At 40.1% G+C, this 21,645-nt stretch overlaps 1 protein-coding gene across 2 annotated transcripts in view; it reads left to right on the top strand.

The window, feature by feature from the left end:
• runx3 (RUNX family transcription factor 3) overlaps positions 1-20,777 on the top strand; it is a 118,252-nt gene extending 97,475 nt beyond the window's left edge. Inside the window, exons 6-7 of one of the 2 annotated variants that reach the window (XM_061968548.2) lie at positions 5,239-5,316; positions 18,310-20,777. In XM_061968548.2, coding sequence (XP_061824532.1) covers positions 5,239-5,316; positions 18,310-18,785 — 554 coding nt within the window. In that variant the 3' untranslated portion in view covers positions 18,786-20,777. The remainder of the gene's footprint in view (positions 1-5,238; positions 5,317-18,309) is intronic. The other variant, XM_061968549.2, reaches the window with a different exon arrangement.
• The last annotated feature ends 868 nt before the right edge of the window (positions 20,778-21,645 follow it).

Here is a 21,645-nt window from a genome sequence, read left to right on the forward strand (position 1 = left end):
CATAGCCTTTACACATGCTCAGTGTGGCTGTAGGTCAGTACTATTAAACCGGCGGCCCTGGAATGACACCATACCGGACCTTCGGTTCAGTTCAGAACTTGGGAGACAAACCTACTCAGTAGCCTAGTGGTTAGAGTGTCCGCCCTGAGTTCGGTAGGTCGTGAGTTCAAACCCCGGCCGAGTCATACCAAAGACTATATAAATGGGACCCATTACCTCCCTGCTTGGCACTCAGCATCAAGGGTTGGAATTGGGGGTTAAATCACCAAAATGATTACCGGGCGTGGCCACCGCTTCCGCCCACTGCTCCCCTCACCTCCCAGGGGGTGAACAAGGGGATGGGTCAAATGCAGAGGACACATTTCACCACACCTAGTGTGTGTGTGTGATAATCATTGAACTTTAACTTTAAACATTTTTACAGATAATTCCTAAAAAAAACACTAGAGTGCTCTTGTTGTATAGAACAGTGTTTTACAACCTTTTTTGAGCCAAGGCACATTTTCTGCGTTGAAAAAATCCGGAGGCACACCACCAGCAGAAATCACTAAAAAACTAAACTCAGTTGACAGTAAAAAGTCGTTGTCGCAATTGTTGGGTATGACTTTAAAGCATAACCAAGCATGCATCACTATAGCTCTTGTCTCAAAGTAGGTGTACTGTCACCACCTGTCACATCACGCTCTGACTTATTTGGAGTTGTTTGCTGTTTTCCTGTGTGTAGTGTTTTAGTTCTTGTCGTGCGCTCCTATTTTGGTGGCTTTTCCTCTTTTTTTTGGTATTTTCCTGTAGCAGTTTCATGTCTTCCTTGGAGCGATATTTCCCGCATCTACTTTGTTTTAGCAATCAAGAACAGTTGTTTTTATCCTTCTATGTGGGGACATTGTTGATTGTCATGCCATGTTCGGATGTACATTGTCTTTGCTCCGCAGTAAGTCTTTGCTGTCGTCCAACATTCTGTTTTTGTTGACTTTGTCGCCAGTTCAGTTTTAGTTTCGTTCTGCATAGCCTTCCCTAAGCTTCAATGCCTTTTCTTAGGGTAACTCACCTGTTTGTTTATTTTTGGTTTAAGCATTAGACACCTTTTTACCTTCAAACTGCCTCCCGCTGTTTCTGACATCTACAAAGCAATTAGCAACCAGCTGCCACCTACTGATATGGAAGAGTATTACACGGTTACTCTGCCGAGCTCTCGACAGCACCGACACTCAACAACAACACATCATTTGCATACTATAATTACTGGTTTGCAAAAAATACTTTTTTAACCCAAATAGGTGAATTTAGATAATCTCCCACGGCACACCAGACTGTATCTCACGGAACTCTAGTGTGCCGCGGCACAGTGGTTGAAAAACACTGGTATAGAAGAACGTGTACCACTATAAACATATTGGCAGATCCTTGCACTGACATTTTAACCAGGGATGTTCGATAACATCGGACTGCCGATATTATCGGACGATAAATGCTTTAAAATGTAATATCGGAATTTATTGGTATCTTTTTCATAATTATCGGTAACGGTTTAAAAAAGTAACATTTATGACGTTTTAAAACGCCGCTGTGTACACGGACGTAGGGAGAAGTACAGAGCGCCAATAAATCTTAAAGGCACAGTTGTTGCGTGCCGTCCCAATCACATAATATCTACAGCTTTTGACACACACAAGTGAATGCAAGGCATACTTGATCAACAGCCATACAGGTCACACTGAGGGTAGCCGTATAAACAACTTTAGCACTGTTACAAATATGCGCCACACTGTGAACCCACACCAAACAAGAATGACAAACACATTTCGGGAGAACATCTGCACCGTAACACAACATAAACACAACAGTACAAATACCCAGAACCCCTTGCAGCACTAACTCTTCCGGGATGCTACAATATACACCCCCGCTACCACCTACTCCCTACCCCCCGCCCCCACCCCAACCCCACCCACCTCAACCTCCTCATGCTCTCTCAGGGAGAGCATGTCCCAAATTCCAAGCTGCTGTTTTGAGGCATGTTGAAAAAAATAATGCACTTTGTGACTTCAATAATAAAAATATGGCAGTGCCATGTTGGCATTTTTTTCCATAACTTCAGTTGATTTATTTTGGAAAACCTTGTTACATTGTTTAATGCATCCAGCGGGGCATCACAACAAAATTAGGCATAATAATGTGTTAATTCCACGACTGTATATATCGGTATCGGTTGATATCGGAATCGGTATTTAAGAGTTGGACAATATCGGAAAATATCGGATATCGGCAAAAAAGCCATTATCGGACCTCTCTAATTTTAACCTTTCTTGCAGACATAGAACACTTGGGTCCAAATCTGTGATTTACATGACCGAGGCGATCCTCAAGGCACCCCTTTAAGTCCTCAACTTTTTGGCAGTTTTGAAATGTTTTATTAATGTCATTGTTGTTACTTCAGATGCAGTCAGTAGTCATTTGTTTAACTAATTTAATTATACTAGTGTTGTTTCTCAACGTTCCATTTTAGATCCTCTCTTGTTCTTTATTTGGTCTATTCAACTTGAGTTCAGTTCAAAAATGTGTGAGGGACTCACATTTTTGCAGTGGATTCTTAAAACCCTAGAGTGCTGTCGTAGAGATGATCTTTGATTAGCTTTTATGCAGAAGGTCCTTAAAAACAACAGAGCGCTCCTGTAACTCTGACAAAATAAATGCACTAAAATCCAATGTCTTGTGTAGAGGACGCTGGTTTTCAGGAATATACAAAATAAGAATGACAGTGAAGGGAGAAGTCTGCCCCCCACCACCTATCCTAAACTCTGTGGAAATGTGGCCCACAAAACAATGTACCGTATTTTCCGTATTATAAGCCGCACCAGTATATGAACCGCACGCACTAAATCTTAGAAGAATTTTTTTTTTTCATATATTAGTCGCAGATATATAACGATAGCTTGTGAAATTAGATATTTACTTAAAAAGATTTTGTATATGTTTTTTTACATTCCTTAATTTTTTCCAAATGGTGCCTGCAGTAAAACAGCTAATCAAACAAAACAGAAGAGTCATTGATGCCTTGGTTCATCCTTTTTGAGCTGAATAAGATGTTCTCCTTTTTTAATAAGGTTGATTTTGTTTATTAGGATACTTCTTCCTTGTAATTTGTAAACACTTTGAGTTTGAACTGTTTCTTAAAGTGGATCATTTTAGTACATTGTTGGATTTCTTTGCTTAATCCATTCCATAATTTTATTGTGAGAATTTCATCCAGGCACATTTGTTTTACTTTTACTTGAATGCACTACAATTATTTTTTCAAAATGTAAATCTAGTCAGGTCCAGTCAGGCTATATTTTATTTTAGTCTCCTCACTCATCTTTGCACTGACGTATTCATTGATCTGATTGATCACTTTCAGGTAACCATCCGCGATTAAGGTAACGGAGCATGTATGGTCAAAATAAATTGTGTGATTAGTCTGCGTGTACACATGATTAATGCGATTATTCTTTGTGATTAATCACATGAGTTACCTAGTTAAATTTGACTGCCCAAGAAAAAAGAGACATGCACTATAGAATAATAAAACATACATTTGACCATGTATATGCATTCCTCTAATTCTGGATGCAATGTATGTTTAGTTATTGGAGCTTAGATATCAAAACACAGCCGCATTAATATGCTGTGGTAATATTGTACATGCAGTCATAATGTGGTGAGTCATTGAAGTATTTATTGTTTATTTTGCTCATTTTTAATTGAGTGATAACAATGGTCTATAAATAGGTCTGTGTGTGGCCAAACAGTGGAAATATATCATTTTTAAGACTAAAGACCACAAAAGTTTGGCTTGCAGCACAACATTTCGCTCGATAAAATAATGTAATGAATTTAGGAATTTAGTGCATTTTTTTATTCAATACATTTAGACATTGAGGGCTAGGATAGCGGTAGGAAATGGATGGATGGATGGAGTTTATAACACAGTTGGAGTGCAAATGTTCTCACGCAGCATATATCAAAAATATTATTATTATTACTACTGAAATATTTTTTATGAGATAAACAACTGTATAAAAAACACATGTATTGTGCAAATGACATATTGAAGTCATCTGGTATTGGTGCCAATTGCCCAAAAGAGCTCTAAAAATTGCTCATGATGACCAATTGTGTCATGCACTAAAATGTCTGACAAAATACAACACATATAAATAACACATATAAATAACAAATGCTATAATTATTTGGACAAAGACTTGGCAAACTGAAGGCTAAAATTGTTAACATGTTGTTCTTTGTCCCAGCAACTTCAACAGTATGATTGGTCAAAAAGTGCCATTCAAATTGTTATTTTTATGAAACCTGTATTTATTGGGCTCTCCAAAAATAGTCTTCTTATGTTGCGCAACGTAATAAAGACCAATATAGAAATATTTTTTTGGGGGTCAGTTCAACACGTGATCCCTCAACTCATTACCATATTCATGACCTAATTAGCACGGACATTTATGCATGATTATGGGAGGTACTCTTCTGCGCACAATTCACTGCAGGTGTGATTCATAATGAGAAGAGTGCAAACAAGCGTGTGCAGCGCGTTTTTTTTTTTTTTCGTGCGTACGTACATTCTGAGGTCTGGGCTTACGCAATGTTCGGTTCCACGCGCACTTTTATAAATGAGGCCCCAGGTGCGCTCAGTACAAGTTGACTTGCACCGTCTCAGACCTAAAGCAAACACAGCCTGCTTGTGTCAGCTTTTTTGCGGTGTGACCGTTGAGTGCGAAGCAGGGTCCCACGCGTTGGGCCAGCAGGTCGTCCACCTTCCCTCGCTTTCTTGACAGCTTTTACTGGCCGGGTTGCTGTTGCCTTTCACATGTCTGCACTGCCTCTCCATTGTCTCGCCTATAAGTAAGACCCAAAAATATCTCCACGGGGGCATGTTTTCCCCAAGGCTGCTCTCACTCGGGTGAGAAACCCAGCCGTCACTGCCCACTGCTCAGTCAGCAGAGGCCGGCCTGTGACAGGAAGACACATCTCCAAAACCACCACATGCCAGGACCGTTTGACGTGTCTGTCATGAAGTTTTTTCTCTTTTGGAATGAGTTTTATTTATATTGCTCAGGTGGTGACTTCCTCACCCCGTGCACACATACGCCACCCACACATCACTATGCATGCTACAAAATACTAAAAGTATGCATGTAAAAATATGATTCTTCCAATGATTTATGTTTTGGGATTTTTGTGTTTTAGCAGCACTGTGGCAGGATCAGATGGACACCACAACTTTGAAGACGTGCAAGGTGGAGGAGGACCTGAGACCATGGCCAGGTAAGACTTTTTTTCATTTCCCTCCAAATTAAGTAGAAACCTGTGGATATTGTACTGTATTTTTTAGGGATGTCCGATAATGGCTTTTTGCCGATATCCGATATTGTCCAACTCTTTAATTACCGATATCAACCGATATATACAGTCGTGGAATTAACACATTATTATGCCTAATTTGGACAACCAGGTATGGTGAAGATAAGGTACTTTTTAAAAAAAAAAAACTACTAAAATAAGATAAATAAATTTAAAAAAAAATTCTTGAATAAAAAAGAAAGTAAAACAATATAAAAACAGTTACATTGAAACTAGTAATTAATGAAAATTAGTAAAATTAACTGTTAAGGGTTAGTACTATTAGTGGACCAGCAGCACGCACAATCATGTGTGCTTACGGACTGTATCCCTTGCAGACTGTATTGATATATATTGATATATAATGTAGGAACCAGAATATTAATAACAGAAAGAAACAACCCTTTTGTGTGAATGAGTGAGAATGAGTGTAAATGTGGGAGGAATGTTTTTTGGGTTGGTGCACTAATTGTAAGTGTATCTTGTGTTTTTTATGTTGATTTAATTAAAAAAAAAAAAAAAAAACTATACCGATAATAAAAAAAAAAACGATACCGATAATTTCCGATATTACATTTTAACGCATTTATCGGCCGACATCTCGAGTATTTTTATAGAGTACACATGTGTACAGGCGTGGCGAAGTTGGTAGAGTGGCCGTGCCAGCAATCAGAGGGTTGCTGGTTACTGGGGTTCAATCCCCACCTTCTACCATCCTAGTCACGTCCGTTGTGTCCTTGGGCAAGACACTTCCCCCTTGCTCCTGGTGGCTGCTGGTTAGCGCCTTGCATGGCAGCTCCCGCCATCAGTGTGTGAATGTGTGTGTGAATGGGTGAATGTGGAAATACTGTCAAAGCGCTTTGAGTACCTTGAAGGTAGAAAAGCGCTATACAAGTATAACCCATTTATTTATCATTTACATGTTGTTCAATGGTTAATTATAAGGGTAAGGTACAATAAACGAGTAAAGATACCCGTCAACTCCAGTGTTTTGCGCGATATTTTTCCAACAAAAATCATCTCTGGTGTAACACACATCCTGCAGCCTGTAAAAAGACACACCTTCAAAATAAAAGCACAGCTGGTTGCACACACCAACCACCTTGCAGGTGTCAATTGTTCATGCGTCTGAGCAAACACAAACTCCCTGACCATTCCTTGGTCAACATGTGAGAAACATAAGTATCCTTTTCCAAAACTTGAAATCATAACAAGTTACATGGCTTAATAAAATAATCCAATTACAGCAGTGATTATCATAAAATGAATATAATGTAAGGCAGGGGTCCCCAAACTACGGCCCGCGGGCCGGATCCGGCCCCCCAGCATCCAAAATCCGTCCCACAGGAAGTCCCAAGTAAAAATATATATATATATATATATATATATATATATATATATATATATATATATATATATATATATATATATATATATATATATATATATATATATATATATTTAAATCTTTCCTTTCTAATCCATTTTCTACCGCTTGTTACTCTTGGTGTCTCCTAGCCGCTCAGGCAAATCATATTGTCTAAAAATGAATTTTCCAATCGATAACGTGACAATGTTAAATGTTGATGAACATCAATGTTAATTGATGTTAAATGACAAAACGGATTATAAAGACAATTTATATATGTATATATACATATATTTATATATACCGCCTGGCCCCCGGCCAAATTTTTTAACCCAATGCGGCCCCCGCGTCAAAAAGTTTGGGGACCCCTGCTGTAAGAGATTCGGCCTACTTACAATAAAAATAATAACATTGTGTGTAAATAACTTGGAAAAATGGGAGACTTATTATCCTTATCTAAAGTAGAGCACAACAGTTTCGTAAGATTTATAACTTTGTTTTTGGCATATCACATAGAGGAAGAAATTATGTACGAGGATGTGTAACTTTCACATTTAAATTGCAATTTGTGGTCCTGGGAATCTAAATTGGTACTCAGCAGTACCAATTTTCTGTACTTTTGTTAGTCTTCAAATGTGTTGATAAATGTTAATTGTGGCGACTTGTCCAGGGTGTACCCTGCCTTCCGCTTGAATGCAGCTGGGATAGGCTCCAGCCCCCCGCAACCCCCCGACAGAGACAAGCGGTAGAAAATGGAGGGATGTTTAAATATATATATATATATATATATATAATTTCTGTATTTAACACTAAGCTGTGCTGTCCAGTTGCTATCTTGTTTTCTTACACTAATGTGTCTCATTTGCCAGCACTGTACTGTATCATATAGTAGATGTGGCTAGTGCCTCACAATAAGAAGGTCCTGAGTTCGATAATATTTTCTATGTTCTCCCTGCGTGGGTTGCCTTCGGGTAGTCCCCAGGTCCAAAGACATACACCTGGGGATAGGTTGATTGGCAACACTAAATTGGCCCTAGTTTGTAAATGTGAGTGTGACTGTTGTCTGTCTATCTGTGTTGGCCCTGTGATGAGGTGACGACTTGTCCAGGGTGTACCCCACCTTCCGCCCGACTGGGATAGGCTCCAGCCCCACCCCGCAACACCAAAAGGGACAAATGGTAGAACATGGATGGATGTTGCACGCTGTTGCAATTCCAAGACATTATATGGCAGTACTGTTTAGACTTTGGTGTGTTGCCTTAGTCAGGAAGTAGTCTTTGCCGTCAAGTTGAATGTGTCATTTTTTTTTATTTTGTTGAGCCTTATGAAGTGTTGCTTTATTACACACTTGCTGTTTAATGTTTGTGTGCGTCTTACAGTAGTAGTAGTTTTGAAATTGCCATGTAAAATCGCTAATGCATGTAGCATACCTATGGCATATCCATAGAGCTTGCGCATTTTGAAAAGTCGCGCTTTACTGTACTTTTGAGTGCCTACTGTTGGCATGAAAAATTGGAACAATACCTATAGGCTTAGTCTGCTTTGACTGCTTGTTTCCCGCCAAAGTGCTTGGGCCAGTCTGCAACCGAACGTGACATAGGTTTTGAACTATGGCCCAGTTTGATTTTATAGTACTCTATAGTACCATTGAATAACAGTAGTAAAATATAAAGCATCATACTGATACTCATGGTATAACAAGTATAAATGTTGATAGCATCAGTTGGGTTGGGTGTGATGAAAACCCCGTATTTTTCCAGGTCAATGCAAAGATTTGTTAGTGCTTGGTGTCTGGAAGGAGCCTTGCTCACACCACCCAGCAGCATCTCCTAACAAAGCAAAGATTTTAAACGTTTATTTGTATACCGTCTGACATTTCAAACACCAAAAAGCAATCGCGAAGTACAGAGTCTGGTAAAGGCGGGCAGCACAGCACAAGGAGGGTGTGCCATTCTGACAATTTTAGAGTCTGCTTCATTTTACCCGTAGGGCCCTTGAACAGCCCAGAACATTCCTAAGACGCCACCACCCTGCTTGGCTTCATCATATTTCCCCTCCTACTTCTTTGTCTGATTCTCTTATTTTGTTCCCGACTTGCCACGGACCACCACAACATGCACTGAATAAACGACACCAGTCACAGTCAAGTTCTTCCACCCCAAACTCACCACACTGTATTTTCTGCCTTGCTTCTAGTGCATGTCACAAGAAGAACTCATGCAAAATATTGACACTAACACGATAAAGACCATTTTGCCATAGTATACTATTGCATTCCACATGATGCATTGGCCTTGAAGCATCCGCGCCTGAATAAACAACTGGAGATCATTTGTGTTCACTCAGCTCTCCTATTCTTAGCAAGACGTTTATGACGTCTGGGGCATCCACGCCCTATTATCAGCATTAATTACCCGTTTTCATAACTTACAGGTTTCAAACTCTCTGAACCAGGCAGCACCTGTTGAATTCACACAAGTGGTTCAGCCTGCATTGATAAAACCACAATAGTATGTCAGCATACATGCTAGAGATTGGGTTGTCCCGATACCAATGTATCTATGCTTTTTGATACTTTTCAAAGGCGACCACAATTTTGGCATTGAATAGCTTAGGGAACATAGTAGACAACTTCTCTGTTAGTAGTAAGTAGGCAAACATGTTACAAAGGCTCCTCATTAAGTATGCAGTAACATATTGTGTAATTTCCCATTCTATTATTTTGTCAAAATTATGAGGGACAAGTGGTAGAAAATGGATGGATTATTACTTTTACTTCTTCATTTACTGGTAATATCTAGTTACTTTCTGTTTTAGTGTGTTCTAAATACACTTCTGTTGAAATGTAATATACACTTATTCTTCTGTTTTGGGTGATAATACAAATTTGGGTATGGATCCAATACCAAGTAGTTATAGGGTCATTCATTGGTCATTATTAAAGTTTTCCTGTGTCCAAGGATTTATTTCCTAAGTTTATAAATAATTTTAAAAAATTAAAGATTTTGTTGCAATGAAAAATATCATCATATTATAGTATCGACTAGATACGACTTGTACCTCGTATCGTTAAAATCGATATTTGTATAGATCCACCCATTTGTTTACATTCAGTAGCGCTAGCTTGCTGTTAGCTATTGTATCATCCTACGGTGTGTTGTGAAGCATGTTTAGTTATTCCCTGTCCTGCAGGGATGATACTTGTAAGAAACATAGTTTATTTGTTGCCATGAAGGCGAAGATTAGTGATTTAGAAGCATCTAAAACACTGTGTGGACAGACGTTAGCCGCTCGTAGCTGGCTAACTAGTTATCAATCAATCAATCAATCAATCAATGTTTATTTATATAGCCCTAAATTACAAGTGTCTCAAAGGGTTGCACAAGCCACAACGACATCCGCGGTACAGAGCCCACATAAGGGCAAGGAAAAACTCACAACCCAGTGGGACGTCGATGTGAATGACTATGAGAAACCTTGGAGAGGACCGCATCTAGGGGAGACCGGATGCAATGGACGTCGAGTGGGTCTGACATAATATTGTGAAAGTCCAGTCCATAGTGGAACTAACATAATAGTTAGCTATGTTTTAAAGCACCGTTTGCAGAGTGACGCTTTAATGTTTAAAGCTCCACTTTTATTGTTCATTCTATAGCCAAATACGTCGATTCTCCCTCTTTTGTCTCCATACTGTTTCTGCTTGAAAGGATTCTGTGCCTGTATTGATGTTGAGTCGTGACATGCGCCGTAGCACGCCATCAGGCGCTTAAAAACAAGACCTGGTATTTTGCAAATGGTAGAAGAGTACCTTTATTAATTCATTCCCAGCCGGCACAAGACATTGAAACAACATTAAAAAATTAGGTCCTGACATTGAGCAACTCAGACTTAACGTTGGAACAAAATGCTTTTTGACGACGTTTAATTAATGTTGGGTTCTGACTTTGATTTGACCATTGAATTTTGGTCATTTCCCAACCAATTATCTCCAACACAAAAAGAACTGTAACGTCGTGGTCGCATGGTTATGAGCGGGTCGTTCTCCCAAGATGCAGCAGGAACGCCGATGGCAAGGTGCAGGTGAGACAATGATTTATTCGCATAAATCATGCAGGATTAGAGATGTCCCATAATATCGCGATAAATGCGTTAAAATGTATTATCGGAAATGATCGGTATCGCTTTTTTTATTATCGGTATCGGGGTTTTTATTTTTTTTTTATTTTTTTTTTTATTAAATCAACATAAAAAACACAAGATACACTTACAATTAGTGCACCAACCCAAAAAACCTCCCTCCCCCATTTACACTCATTCACACTCATTCACACAAAAGGGTTGTTTCTTTCTGTTATTATTATTCTGGTTCCTACAATATATATCATCCATCCATCCATCCATTTTCTACCGCTTATTCCCTTATCAATATATATCAATTCAGTCTGCAAGGGATACAGTCCGTAAGCACACATGATTGTGCGTGCTGCTGGTCCACTAATAGTACTAACCTTTCACAGTTAATTTTACTCATTTTCATTAATTACTAGTTTCTATGTAAGTGTTTTTATATTGTTTTACTTTCTTTTTTATTCAAGAATTTTTTTTTAATTTATTTATCTTATTTTATTTTAATTTTTTTTAATTAATAAATTATCTTCACCATACCTGGTTGTCCAAATTAGGCATAATAATGTGTTAATTCCACGACTGCATGTATCGGTTGATATCGGTATCGGTAATTAAAGAGTTGGACAATATCGGAATATCGGATATCGGCAAAAAGCCATTATCGGACATCCCTATACAGGATACAAAATAAATAAAACTAGCGTGCCGATCGCACGGGAAGCAAAACTAAGGAAGCTAGCGTGAACGTTTAGCATAAGGAATAAGTCGACGACATAACTTGTTGCATAGAAGCAAATAAGACAGCCAGACAGTGTGTGGCAAAAAAGACAGGAACATGTAGCTCTGTGATTAGTGCCCAGGAGCAGGTGAGCGTCCCGAACACTAATCAGAGGCAGGTGAAACTAATCAGCACCCATGGAAGCCAAAACACAAACCCCGGGATGCTGAAAACAGAACTGAGGTAGTCAAACTAACAGAACAAAACATGATCCGGGCAACGGATCATAACAACAACATTGAAACAACATGCTTTTTGACAAAGTTTATTCAAAGTCAGTTTGTGACTTTGAGTTGACCATCGAAATTTGGTCATTTCCCACTCAACAACATGTATGTGAATTGAAGTTAATTATATTCATGTAGCGCTGTTTCTCTAGTGACTCAAATCACTTTACATAGTGAAACTCATTATCTACATCTTTAAGCTACATTTTAAACAAGTGTGGGTAGCACTGGGAGCAGGTGGGTCGAGTGTCTTGCCCAATTTCACAACGGCAGTGACTAGGATGGCACATGCGGGAATCGAACCCGGAACCCTTAAGTTGCTGGCACGGCCACTCTACCAACTGAGACACGCTTCCCCAATGGATCTAATGTTACACATCAACACTTTACAAACACAACTATTTTGCCATGTTGTTTCGAAGTCAGTTTTAAAGGACATGTTGGTACAATCAAGGTTTCAATGTCGTAGCAATGTTCTGTGCCTGCTGGGTCAGGACCGCGTTACTTGATTAGTCCCGGGATACCGTACAGATACAATAGATATGAGGAACAAAATTGGAGAAATTGTTTTCTTGGAGTTAGCACCCTTCCCCCTTTTTCTTTACTTTGACTCATTTGCCTGAGACACCATTGCCTAGGTGCCGGCCGTCACAGTTTGCATCAAGCCTGTGTAAACATTTCACAGGTGAGCGCCTGGATTTGCATCTCCTCTTTGCCAGCCGCTTCATACAGACACACACACACACACACACACTAAATAGTGCACAATCCCACACAAAGACACGGTCGTCTCAAACTCGCCCCTATACCAACAACACAAGTCTGTTTTCCCCATAAGCAAATGAGTCAAACCTCCTGTCCTATCTGGGTTGCACGCTTCACTGTGGACTAGTGGTCTTTTGCAAAAAAAAACCCTCCAAAGTAGGCAAAAGGACTCCACCCTGGGTTGCGCAGAACTAAATAAGTGTGTGTCGCTGTGCTTTAAGAGGGAAAGAGAGCAACGGAACACTGTGTTCTCTTATAAAAAGTTCTGGTTCCCTGCTACCCGCTTTGTGGTCTGTGAACATCACAGACTTTTGGGCCGTGCCAAGCGAGCCCTCTGGGGTCCATCTTCTCTCCTGTCCCTGCAAACACATTTCAGATGAGCCCTAATGGAGATCATGTGTGGTTTCGGGATACAGAGGTTACAAGCAGCTACTACTAGTCTCGCTTTCTCTCTGCCAACGATACACCACAGTTACCACAGTCACAACAGCGGAGCCTGTACTTATGATGGGTGGGGGCAGGAAAGTATGCACCATGGTTAGATGAGAAAGAGAAAGAGAAAAAACAGACTGCAAATTAATTGCGCCTCCGTTACGAAACAGTGGATGTAGAGCAAGGGTTCCCAGCTTGTGGGCCCGGGGCCCACTTTGGCCGGTCGAGTCGTTTCGAGTTGGCTTCCCAAATGTAATACCTATTCATTCTGACCTCTTTCAAGCTCACAAGTGGTGTCCCAGTCCGATATTGATATCCAATATCAGACCTATGTCAGCAAGTATGGGATAGTATCGACTTGCATGTAAAATATCCAATACGAGCAGTACCTAGTATCCAATTGTCCTCCATTAAGCGCAAAGCAAAGGTTAACATCGTAAGCTATAGGCTACTAGGAGCTGGCAGCTACACCGCAGCTAAGCACACAATAGCTCACAAGCTAGACATACGTAATAAAAAAGGGATGTTCTGATCAGGGATTTACTGTGTGCCGACGATTCCGATACCAATCACGCATGATTGAGATCGGCCGATACCGATCACCGGTATCAACTGTACATTTTTCAGTTTCTTTATGGTGAGTGCTATTGACAGTTTAACAATATCAGCACAATATTTACCAATTATTCTCTCTTGATACATACAATTGTTTGAGCAAAACAAAGTCAAAAGTACACAATAACTAAACAAAAGCAAAAATACTATCTATTACTCATTGAAATACATTTTGCCCTTAACCATGATAAAAAAAAAATCTGAATTTATGGATGATCTTATTTGTCTCACTATATGAAATACAACTTCCTTCACTAATCATTATTTATCTATTTTTAAATGTTATTACTTATTGTGAATAAATTGGGAACAGGAAGTGAACAAAAGTGTTAGCAATTTCTATGTAAAGGAAAAGGGGTACGATTAAATAAGCTCGGCTTCTTCCTACTCCTTTTCGAACATGTTGAAAGGAGAAACTGGAAATTGTGATGTATCATGTTGTAATTGTATGCATGTTTGAAATAAACTAACTCAATCATTAGCCTTATGCTGCGACCTAGTTCATCTTTACGTTTTGCTACGCTAAGTTTGCTGTGGGCTTCCCGTGCGCTTCCGAGCGGCACACGTCTTTTTGTGTACTTTGCCTCGCTTGAGAAAAAAAGACTAGTACCTGCATGCTGCTTCTACCGCTTCCTGTCTTTTTCGCATTCCGGGAACACGACCATCGCAACAATGCGACCCGAACGCAACATCAGTGGCCGATCAATTGGCACAACCCTAGTAATAAATGTCCTTATTAAACAATATTTCAGTCTAAAACACCACAATTGAAATCAAAGTGCTTGACCCCCCAAAACAGCACCATTTTAACATGTAACATACTCTTTTAAAAGAAAAATAACTTTTAGATATAAAATATCATATGAAACCACAATAGAATTAAGTTTTTTGAAGTAATGTAATAATAATGTACAACATTTACCTTGGAGAGTGGACTTCTACGGCATCTCCTTCTAGTTGCTTCTCCATATTTTCAAGGATAAATGTCAAAGGTTGAGATATTATTTTAACATTCACATTAGATTTCAATCCAATCCACTGAATTTATATAGCACATTTCAAAAAACAGTAGAAGTTTCACAAAGTGCTGCACAGAAATTAAGACGAACATACTAGAAGAGTCAGTAAAACATTTAACTATAAAAGAGTAAATACATTAAATACATCAGAGAAAGTAAAATAGACTAAAATCACAAAACTCTCATGCTAGTTTAAAAGCCAAAGAGTAAAAATATGTTTTAAGACATGATTTAAAAGTCTTTAAAGAGGGAGCCGTGTGATTCATTCTGCTTTAGTATGATGCAGACTAGCAGTGATACTGCGAGTGGTATTGCTTCGCCAAGTCGACGACACACTCTGCCACATTTTTGATGATTTCTTTCTTTAATTCGATGATTATCATCCACTTCCTCTCAGCAATGTCCTTCACACTCACTTTCTTCCTTCCCGTGTTTGGAAAAACAAACATATGTCAATCTCTGGCTAAAATTTTATACTAGCGAGTAAGTCCAGATGATTTGGTCGGATCTTACGGGTTCTGCTGTGATTTTTGCTACGCCAACTAATGGAGGGGTTGCTTGTAGCTTAAATTGTTGCTTGCCACTTAAAAGCATAGCAATTAGCCGAGAGAAACTCTTAAGTTGAGGTACCAGTGTACTTGCCGTTCCTCATTGTTATTTGCAATACTTAAAGTTAAAAAGTGAAAGTACCCATGATTGTCACAAACACACTTGGTGTGGCGAAATTATTCTCTGTATTTAACCCATCACCCTTGATCACCCCCCGGGAGGTGAGAGGAGCAGTGAGCAGCAGCGGTGGCCACGCCCGGGAATAATTTTTGGTGATTTAACCCCCAATTCCAACGCTTGATGCTGAGTGTCAAGCAGGGAGGTATGGGTCCCATTTTTATAGTCCTTTGGTATGACTCGGCCGAACTTTAAAGGAACTTTATTATTTATATTTAGGCTTTTTGTGTTTCAAGCTAAAAAAAAAAAAAAATGCTGGGGGTTTTTGGCCCGTGGCCCATTGGCACATTTTCCCTATGGGCCCTTGGAGGCCGAAAAGTTTGGGCCCCTCTGCTCTAGAGGGAGCTACTGTACTGTTGCTGGACCAGAGCCAAGAGCTTGAGACTGCACAAGCCAGTTAAGATGTTGTGATATGTGTCCAGTCCAGTTTCCCCTGAAAAAGCACAGGAGTCGATCCCCACCGCAGTTTAGCCAACACGTTTCCACCAACTCCAATCAAGTGAGGATCATGTGCAAGGTGGGCCACAGGCCGCAGGATCCTCCCCTGGCGTTGCTGCAGCCTGAGACCTAAATATAGCACAGGCGCAGGATGATGAAGAGAGACAGACAGACAGACAGAGAGAGAGAGAGAGAAAGTTCTTTTGGGAGTCCGGTAGGAATTAGTGGGCCGACTCCACTTTACCCGAATCAACAGCAGCTGAAGGCTCGAATTTTCCTCGCGTGAAATCAGATACGAACTCCAGCGCCTGGTAGACTCTGGAAAAAGAAACAATCTTCCCGCCGCCACCACCACCACCACCAGACTATTTCACCCCCAAAAAGAAGACACAATTCTACTGAAATGTAGAAAAAAAAAAAGAAAAAAGTGCACAACAGGACCAATGGAAAGTGCAAAGGAATATTTATTTTTTATTTTTTTTACGTTGAAAATGGACCCAGTTTTCCAGACATAGGGAAAAGACATTTGAACAAGACTGTGGCACGCAAGTTTGGCATTCTCCCCCCTCAGGGCTGGAGCGTGCAACTGCTTGCTGCACTAATACAAGCTCCCTTTTTTCTGCCATTTAAATTCTCATTTTACACTGGCAGTCATGTGGGCATGTCGGACATATAAAAGCCGCATGCGGCTATTGAAATGCACCGACGTTTGTGTGTGTGCATGTGTTGTCTGTCAAGCAGCAGGTGTCACCAGGTATGAGGAACTTGTGATTGTCAACCGGGTTCAGGGCGTTTACGGTTATGGCTCATGGCCATATTGCCTCCATTCCAAATACGTCCGTGTTGTGCAGCATGAAAGGCGAACACGCTCAACACGTCAGGCAAGCCCATGTGCTTCGTGACATAATTCATTTAGAAAATATTCCCATAAATATATCATTCTTCTTCCCACTACTTTTTTTTTCTCCCTTTTTATTTGCTGTGTTCATGTTTTCCCTCTTAAGTATGATTTATGATGATTTGCAGCAGTTCGACAAGTCGTTTGTGTTTGTAGAAAACACCCACCTGCTCTGACAGAGCTTCTTTTCATTGCTTTGAGACAGACAGGATCTTTTATATTGTTGTGTTTTAAAAGGTAGGTGGGCTGGCCTGTGGGGAGATGGTCTTCACAAACTCTTTCTTCATGAGTTGGGTTGGGTTATCCTGAAACAATAACTTTTTTTTATCATTTAATGCATTAACTCATGTGATGAATCACGAAAATATTCCATTATTCACGTATAAAAATACAGATGAATCCTGCAATTATTTACCTTACTTTCCGGTCTATAGAGTGCACCGGTACTTAAACCGCACCCACCAAATTTTAGGAGAAAAAATTTTACACAAGCCGCAGATATATACAGCGATGAAATATTTTGTAAATGCTTATTTAAATACATTAATTGTTTCCCAACGGTGCATGTAACACGGCAGTAAAACGGCTGATCAAACAAAACAGAAGTCATCGTCATGGACCACCAGTTGCGGAAGCTAGCTCTCCAATCAACTAAACAGACTCAAGAACTCCACTGTGAGGTTTTGGTGAATTTACGAAACTGAAATAATACAAAAAGAATGCCATTGTAAGTTAATACTAACACAAACACTTGTGATTGTGTTAGCATATCCACTAATGCTATCGACGCTAGCTTGATTACATTACGATAACACGTAGAAATATGCATGAAAACAGTTTTGTAAGTATGAAGTGTTTTAGTTATATTGTAAAACTTACAAACGTTGCTCGGAGTGATGAATGAAGAATCCTTTCGAGATTGAATGAAAACAGGACTTATACTTCCGGTTCAAGGCTCGAAACAGGAAATACATTTTCAACCCGCAGCACCTGCCGTGGGAAAACTCGTCTAAAAGATGGCGCCATAGCACAAGCAATAACACACCTTTTCAGTGTCTCTGTCAGTGTTGAAAACTATTTGTTGAATACAAAACATTAAGGTTGTTAGCGAATAAAAAAAAATCATAAAATAGCCGCACCGTTTTATAAGCCACAGGGTTCAAAGTGTGAGAAAGAAGTGGCGGCTTATAGTCCGTAAAATATGGTATTCATGTAGTGATTAACCGCGGCCAGTGCATGCAAAGATGAGTGAGGAGACTCGGACTGGTGATCTCGCTGGAAAATTCCGCCTCAAAATAAACCCGGCCAGCACTTGTTACCTAGTTTTGAGCAAATAAATGTAATGTATTCAAGTAACACATTCAAAATATGTGACATCCTGGCAATAGTGTCAAAATATTGGGCTCTTTTCGAAGGTTAATTAATCATTTACTGTGATTATCGCCTAAAAAATATGTCATGTTTGTTGTTTCTGAATCCTGTTTGATGGTCCATCTTATGTTTTTTTTTGTTTCCTTCAACAGGAACGACGGATCTCTTCCAGCAGAGGACCACCTTCCCGTCTCCGCTGACCGATCCGCGCTTCTCCGACCCTCGCATCCATTACCCTGGGGCCTTCCCTTACTCCACCAACACTTCCAGCACCGGCATCAGCGGCCTCAGCATGTCGGCTCCATCGAGATACCACACCTACCTGCCGCCGCCCTACTCAAACAACCAGACCCAGAACTTCCAGTCCAACTCCTACCTGTATTACGGCACAGGATCCGGGTCCTACCAGTTCTCCATGGTGGCGCCGGGGAACACCGGGGGCGAGCGCTCGCCCACCCGCCTCCTCTCCTGCTCGGGTGCCGGGGGCACTGGCGGCACCAACAGCCTGATGAACCCGGGCCTGAACGCCCAGAGCGAGGGCGTGGAGGCCGACGGCAGCCACAGCAATTCCCCCACGGCCATGAGCGCCTCGGGGCGCCTGGATGAGTCCGTCTGGAGGCCTTACTGACTGGCCCGGTGAAGGAAGCGTGGGAAAGTGAAGAGAACGATGAACAAAAATACCGAACACTGAAAGAAAAGAAAGAAAAAAATGATGCATGTTTGTCTTTTATTTCTGTAGCCTATTAAGACTTTGTGCGTTTTAACGCTGACAAAAACGTCCATGTATTTTGTAAACTCTGCACTGTGCTCAGACTTGTACCCTTGAAGCCTATACAAAAGCCATAGGAGCTGAGGAAAGCCATACAGTTCACTTCAGCCTGAGTCAGCCCTTCATGAGGGCGGAGGAGAGCAACCAGACTCAACGTTTGCCCCACCAGTGACTCAGACGTCCCTCCAAGGCTTTGGCTGCACTGCTGAAACCATCAGTCCTCCGAAGCTTTCATTTGAAATTATGCAAACTTCAGATATTGAAAAAAAAAACATTTTCCAGTTGCATCCTGAGCTGCTGGACTCAAATGTACTCTCCAAGTGCTGCATGCAGGTTGCCTTACAGACAATACTTCCTCTGCTGAGACAGTTGACAATCTTCCCATTTGTTGATTGGAGTCCCTTTTTTGAAAATGTTTTTTTTTTTTTTTTTTCACAAAAGATACAACTCTGGTGTTTTGAAACTGGACGACACGGTTTACTTTTTGATATTTATTTGAGCCAAAGTTTGAGGAAATGTGTTGCATTTTCCCCCAAAATCCTTTTAAGTATTGCTCTCCAGCTTCCCTGTTTTTTTTTACATAGATTTTGTTTTCTTTTTACGGTATAAGGATCATGTTATGTCGTAGAATACATTTGGAACTCCTGTAATATATTGCAACTAAATTATAAAAACCAAACAAAGCTTTAAAGTAATTATTTTGTCTTCCAATGTAGCTTTGATGCACTAAAAACCTTTATCCTGCATGAACCCCGCCTGACCGACTTTGTTAGTGAGATCATGTGTCCTCCTCTGAAAAAGCGTCCTCTGCAGTGGACACAATTTGGGGAAAGTCCACCTTTCTCGGGAGGGTATCGGAAGCTTTAAAATTTACCTAATATTTGCACTAAGTTCAAACTTAAATTTCCCTCTTCTTTGCTGTTTTATACTGACAGGCATCTAAAAGCCTGACAAAGCATTTCTGTAAATATTTATAAGACACCTTTGGGTGTGTGAGTGTGTGTGTGCACACGTGGGACCCTTCAATCAGAGAAGGGAGGAACCGAGTCAAAAGTGGTGTCTTTTTACCCCCAAAGGCAATTATGCAAAAGAAGAAAGTCGACCGCCGTGCACAGACCCTTTGTTCTGGTTAATCTGTAAGCATTTTGAAGCCTTGATGACTGTTGCTTGTGGACTCACTTATTGGTGCCAATATTTCCACACGTCTGTACAGGACCATCTTAGTATGAGCCACGCTGAGGTATTTGCAGCATGTACCATATCATATCTATGAGGAGCTCTTCCACAACGCGAGTCACAACTTTAGAAATATGCTTTGTGGTAAAGTGGGAGAACTTGTCTGGCTCTCTCCTCTTCTTTTATTTTCATGTTTTTTTTTCTTTCCCGCTGCTCTTCTTTATGTGGTTGAAGCAAAAACAATCATGCAGCTAGAGAAACCAAATACTTGTTCTGTGTTTGCGATGAAGAAAATCTTCATCTCTGATAACATTCTTAATGTAATAGTAGGAAGCCAAAATGTGCAAGTGAATTGTAATTTATTGTATATTAGAGCACAATATTACTTCTGTTTCGTTCTAAAAGAACTAGCTTTTTCTTGACCTCCTGTGGCGTCCTCTGCAGTGGACATTTTGTGTTTGACATCTTTTTTTTTTTTCTGATAGAAGAAAAAGACTTAAAACAAATGTCCACTGCAGAGGACGCCGGTTCTTTCATGAGGATCCACCAAAAATTTTACTTTGCCTTTCCTGTCTGTTTTAATGCTCAAAGCATGTACATCTGATATGTTAATTTAAAAGAATCCCTGTATGTATTAATATCATTCATGTTTCCATATGGAGTGCTTGTAAAGTTTTGAGATAATGTAGTTTTTAATAATTGTAATTAAAAAATGTGTTACAGTTTCCATCACGTTTTTTTTGTTGTTTCAAAGAAAACCCAATCAAAGAAATTCCAAGAGTGTTATGACAACTAATCACTCCCCACGTCACTTTTTGAGGAGAAATCCCACCCAAGTGAGATTTCTGGATCAGTATTCATGGACACATTCTTCCACATTATTTTCATAGCTCTTAAAACAATACCATGTTACAACAGTTGAAACTCAACACTGCCATGTCTGGATCGCCAGGCCTCTTATAATTGAACACAGGAAGGTGTTTAAAGAGAAAATGTTCAACATGGCGACAAAGGGAAAACTATTCTTCCAAAAACGAGCGCCATTGTATTGGCTGACAGATGATCTTGAAGGTTAACGACAGAGGTGGGACCAAGTCATTGTTTTGCAAGTCACAAGTAAGTCTCAAGTCTTTGCCCTCAAGTCTCGAGTCAAGTCCCGAGTCAAGACAGGCAAGTCCCGAGTCAAGTCCAAAGTCAAGACTGGAAAGTCTCAAGTCAAGTCCCAAGTCCTGCATTTTGAGTTTTGAGTCCTTTCAAGTCCTTTTAACCACAGACTAATGTATTTACACAGATTGTGTATGCTTTTAAAACACTGTATTTATTTATTAAAACAAGTGCATTTGAAATTGCAGGAGAAAAAAATAGTGCTGACATTGCACTTCGTAATAGCACTATTAACCAGTCATTTTAAACATTTAACTCATTCCTTTACAGAATAAAACAAGTGCAACTGTACTTATTTGCACAAAAGTGTAGCATTGTATTTCCATGGCATATTGCATTGTAACTAGTTCCACAACAGTTTCTATCCTGTTCTTACCTT

Source organism: Nerophis lumbriciformis, linkage group LG08 (genome assembly GCF_033978685.3).
Source record: "Nerophis lumbriciformis linkage group LG08, RoL_Nlum_v2.1, whole genome shotgun sequence".
NCBI lineage: Eukaryota > Metazoa > Chordata > Actinopteri > Syngnathiformes > Syngnathidae > Nerophis > Nerophis lumbriciformis.